This window comes from Clupea harengus, chromosome 18 (assembly GCF_900700415.2).
Source record: "Clupea harengus chromosome 18, Ch_v2.0.2, whole genome shotgun sequence".
In the NCBI taxonomy this organism is placed as follows: domain Eukaryota; kingdom Metazoa; phylum Chordata; class Actinopteri; order Clupeiformes; family Clupeidae; genus Clupea; species Clupea harengus.
The window spans coordinates 22,997,124-23,002,123 of NC_045169.1; the positions used below are offsets into that span (position 1 = coordinate 22,997,124).

Sequence of the window (5,000 nt, forward strand, 5' to 3'; positions counted from 1 at the left end):
GAACCAGGGAGCAGAGAGCGCTGCCTAAGGTGAAGCATGCTGGGAAGAGGGAGCAGGATTGAGAGCACTGCCTAAGGTGAAGCATGCTGGGAAGAAGGAGCAGGATTGAGAGCACTGCCTAAGGTAAAGCATGCTGGGAAGAGGGAGCAGGAGCAGGATTGAGAGCACTGCCTAAGGTAAAGCATGCTGGCAGACAGATCTGTTTAGGTTTGTCAGCCATCAGTGTTCTCACGTGTGGTATTGTGCAGATTGTCCTAGCAGGCTTTCCGTCGTCAAAAAGCCATCATTACTGACAGAGACGTATTTCAGTTCCTGAGCACTGATGTGTTTTCGCACACGTTTCCCTATTCCCGTATGCGCTAAATCAACGTCATGCTCCGTGACTGTGCCCCCGCTTTGTGCGTTCAGGGGGGGGGGGGGGTGATATTATTACGCCCGAGTTAAGAGTTATTGCCTGGTGGCGGGCCTTTAAAGATCACTTAGGCGTTTTGTGGAAGGACTCTGAGGTGCACTTTCCTACTCTGACTCAAAGAAGCCTGGGCCCTCCTCTGAGCCTGGGGGAAAGAATGGAGAAAGACTGGAGAAAGACTGGGAAAAGACTGGGGGAAGACTGGGGAAGACTGGAGAAAGATTAGAGAAAGACTGGAGAAAGATTAGAGAAAGACTGGGGAAAGACTGGGAAAAGACTGGGAAAGACTGAGATCTGTAAGAGCTCTAAGAACTGAGCCCCCCGGAGGAGAAGAGATGTCAGAGTCACTTCATGCTTTATAATAGGGCTCCTTAGGCGATCTGGAATAGTGCATGATGGTTAAGCACTGTTCCCCTTGTAATAGTGCATGTTGCTGAAACATGTTCATGAGGTTGGGGGGTAAAGTCACACACAAAAAAGTATGAAAGTCAGAAAAGCCTGAGAGAGGGAGAGAGAGAGAAGAAGAAAGGTTGGGCCCACTTTATAACCTGTGTCCTGAGTGTGTGATTCTTGCTGTGCTGTGTCGTACACCGTCATGCACTGTATGCAAGTCTTAATGGTTAGGCACGGCGCCCCTTTCTGTGTTAGCGCATGTTGTTCCAAGATGTACTTACTGTCTGGTGCCAGTGCGGGGGTCTGGGTTGTGAGTAATGTGAATTCAATTTGCACGTACAAGAACTAAACTAAAAAAAAAAACTGGTCAACTGGATTACACAGGAGAGGTACGTACATAGAATGATTCGTTCCTCACTAAAGCATAGTTTCACAATGTGTAAGAGAATTCCTTCCTCGGCCAACTTTATTGTGACTTTAAAGCGGTTCAACACAACACCATTAATGCTCTCATGCCTGTCCACCTCCTGCAGGGTGACGCCGGGTCTTCAGCTGCAGGAATTAAGGTGAGTACTGCCCGCAGTCCCACCGCTGGAACCGCTCCTGAGAAGTCCGTTCTAAAGGGTTCCTCTTAAGGGTTAAAGTCTGCTGGAACCGCTTTTGAGAAGTCCGTTCTAAAGGGTTCCTCTTAAGGGTTAAAGTCTGCTGGAACCGCTCTTGAAAAGTCCGTTCCAAAGGGTTCCTCTTAAGGGTTAAAGTCTGCATCCACTGAATTTTGTGTCTGCTGTGCATGGGTTGAGGTTAATGTTGAGGTTAAGTGTTCAGTCTGAATAGGCTTTCTCTCTCTGTCCATCTCTCTTTTAGGGGGAACCAGGGGAGCCTGGCCGCGGCGGACACAAGGTAAAAGCCACGAGTACACGCCAGTCCAGTGAAGAGAAAGTGTCTAGTCTAGTCGAGAGTAACAGAGAGATCCCCTGATATTCAGCTTTCCCAGAATGTGGTTGAGAGATTCTACCGTCCAGACGGCTGTCACTGCAAGGACACGAGCTGGGTCTTTATCAGTGTGAAAGCTGAAGTCAGAACACGGGGGTTTTTCAGACGTCACCACAATGCCTGACAGATTAACACGCTGTTTTTACTAACTTGCTTTCTCACACGTTCCATCCAAGAATGTCCTTTTAATGAACTGACTGTGCGCTTTTGTGAAAACAGTAAAACTGTCTTGCTTGGAGCTGGAACTCACACATATGTTCCAGTTCCTTAGCCTTCTAGAATATCAAACAATGTGTGGCCATTTTCTCATCACCAAGGCAACCAGACCTCAGAGAGAACTTTATCCACTTGGACTTTATCCACCGTAGTATGGTTTTCATACCCTATCACATAGTCACAAACTCAAACTCAATTTCAACATTCACCTATAGTGAAAACAATGACATAGAGGGCTGTAAGGCAGTCCTGTAGTCTTGGTATATAGATATACCAAACACACACAAAAAAAGAAACATTTTAAGGGGAGCATCAAGCCCAAATGTACTGAGGGTGGCAGTCTCTTGGCACCTAATTACACTGTCCATGCCCACAGGACAGACTCTATTAATTTTTCACTCTCTCTCTCAATCTCTATCTCGGTCTCTCCTCTGAGTAGAAGTTGGGGGGGGGGGTGGGGGTGGAAGAGCAGATAAAAAATCTCTGTCGTCTGCTCGGACACACAGACTGACTTTTAAACCATGGTGTTATAGCCTCTGGCCAAAGAGTCTATGTGTCTGTGTGTCTGTGTGTGTGTGTGTTCTAGGCTCTTTACTACTCATTAGTGTGTGGCTGTTAAGGCAGCGTTGATCCTCACTGAATAATTCATCCGAGTGAGTGAGTGACCCTCGGAGACCGAGAGGACTGGAGCAAGTTGCAGCTCCGTTAGCGGAGGGAAACGAGCAGCGTTGTTCGTCAGATTTATGTCACTCTGGGCCGGAGTACCGAGACCGCTGGGATGCATTTCACTCGATAATGTCTGCCACACTTTTACATATCTGCATAATCTCTCAAACAAGAGCATGACTTACTAATTGGGATTTGATCATTTGTATTTACTTACTTAAAATGTGCACAGCATGTGGTATGCAAACGCCTCAGAGAAACGTTGCTTTTCTTATTGCCCGTTTGGCTTTGATGTTCTAGTCTACATTAAAACCACTTGTGCCCCAGAGCATTTCAAATACAAGGTCAGCGGGAGAGAGAGAGAGAGAAAGAGAAAGAGAAAGAGAAAGAGGGAGAAAGAGAGAGAGAGGAACTGTCACTACATGGAACTGTCACTACAGGAACTTTCTGTGGTTCGCAAAACCCCCACAGCCTCCAACCCCCTATTTGACGCCAAGTCCGCATCCAAGAGGACGTATGATAGAGCACATGGCCTAATGTCAACGCTGCCAGTAGAATGATTGCAACTCAGAGAAGAACGCAAGACAGAGGTTTCCAAGGAAACAACCCCCAGCCGAAACACTGGAACTTTAACTTTAGTGTGGTACCTATAGCCTTCCACTGATCGTATAGGCAACAACAACTCAGGAGTGCTTTTCTCTAATACATCGTTGTGAAATGACCATCTTTTCTCTAATACATCGTTGTGAAACGACGGTCAGCCCAGTGATGGGTTGGACACCTCGGGCCCTTTGAGTCGTAGGCGGGGCCTGGTTTCCCAGGCGACAGACTCGTGGCTTGGCTTGGCTTGGCTGTAATCTGTCGCACTTTTCCTGTGTAGGGAGAGCCAGGACTGCCAGGCCTGCCTGGACTTCCCGGGATTAAGGTAAAACTTCTGCTCTCCGCTGCTGCTGTTGTGTCTCAACCCACCCCCCCATCCCCCACTCTCACCCCCCCCCCCCCCCCCTCATCCTCACTTCCTGTCACAGCCACTTCCTGCTTCCCACCAGAACCAGAAATATGTGACCCCCTCCAACATCAGAGCCATCAATGTCCATCCATGTTCACACTCATTTCTTTATCGGCGTAGGTTAGATCGGACCAAGCACTCTGTGACGGCATCCATGTTCACGGACATCTCCTTATAGGCGTAGGTTAGATGGTGCTTGCCATTAGGCAGGGAGATAAGCTAGATAGAGTCGAACTCTCATTGAGTGGAACCTGACCTGATCATGAGCAGAGTTGCAATTGGGATTGCCTTTCCCAAAAGCTCTGCTGTGTTACGACCATCTTTTAATGATCGATAGAGAGACCATCCTTTTGAACACTCTCTCTTTTTGAGTTACGGTGGTCGTGGCACAGCACTGCTTTTGAGAAACACAGTCCTAAGGCACTGTTCATCCAGGTGCTCCATTTCAATTGTATCTCTATGGGAATGAGGCCACCGGGGAAAAACTAGACAGAAAGAGACACTAGGCACTCAGAGTGAAAAGTAATTGTTTCTATTGTTATTTTAATTAATCTTTTTTTTTTCAACAACGGGTTGTTGCTTAGCTACCTGTCTATGATCTAATAATATGTAATCTGTTCTAGAGTAATTTACTTTACCACTTTGGGAAGTGTTTTGCTGTTACTCCTGTCAGCATTCTATGTCAAACTTCCCCCCAGATACCAGACAGTATAACAGCCTCTGTCGTTGACTAAAATGAGCTGACAGTTGATGACCGATTCACAGAAAAGATTGTTTTTGGATCTAAAGTCGAGGTTGACACAGAATCATCACCCTGGGTTACAGGGTGGGCGGATCCCTGAACAGAGGAGTTGATTAATCCGTGCAGAGAAGACAAGGAAGCAATCATCTTCCAGACCGCATGATTGGACTCTGTCCCTCCCTTCATCCAGCAGCATAATCAGATATGTTGGTATGATCTGAATTCAGGTCTTGAGTGGGGGAGAGAGAGAGTAGATGAGCGGTAACTGTAGGGTTTGTCCATCCGCTGCTTCCACAGTAGCCCTTGATTTCCACTTTGATGTGATTCAACGTGAGCTTCGGTGAGAAAAAAAAAGAAAATTGCTGTGCCCTTTTAGTCAGCTGCTAGCTCCCTTTTTTTAAGTGGGAAGTAAAACTCTTCACCTTAGCCTTTCAACATCTGTTAAAACAAATGAACCAGGGGAGAGAAGAAAGAAAAAGAGAGAAAAAAAAGCGAGTGCAGGGTCATTCGTCTGAACCCCCCATAACATGTGAGAAAGACGCAGGCATGTAGGCATGAGCTCATGCTTGTTG

At 46.9% G+C, this 5,000-nt stretch overlaps 1 protein-coding gene across 5 annotated transcripts in view; it reads left to right on the forward strand.

Moving 5' to 3' along the window:
* The window catches only part of LOC105904737 (collagen alpha-1(XXV) chain), a 226,516-nt gene that overhangs the window by 189,661 nt on the left and 31,855 nt on the right, over positions 1 to 5,000 (forward strand). For all 5 annotated transcript variants that reach the window (XM_031584868.2, XM_031584869.2, XM_042710545.1 and 2 more), the window contains 3 exons: positions 1,336 to 1,368; positions 1,667 to 1,702; positions 3,558 to 3,602. In XM_031584868.2, coding sequence (XP_031440728.1) covers positions 1,336 to 1,368; positions 1,667 to 1,702; positions 3,558 to 3,602 — 114 coding nt within the window. The remainder of the gene's footprint in view (positions 1 to 1,335; positions 1,369 to 1,666; positions 1,703 to 3,557; positions 3,603 to 5,000) is intronic.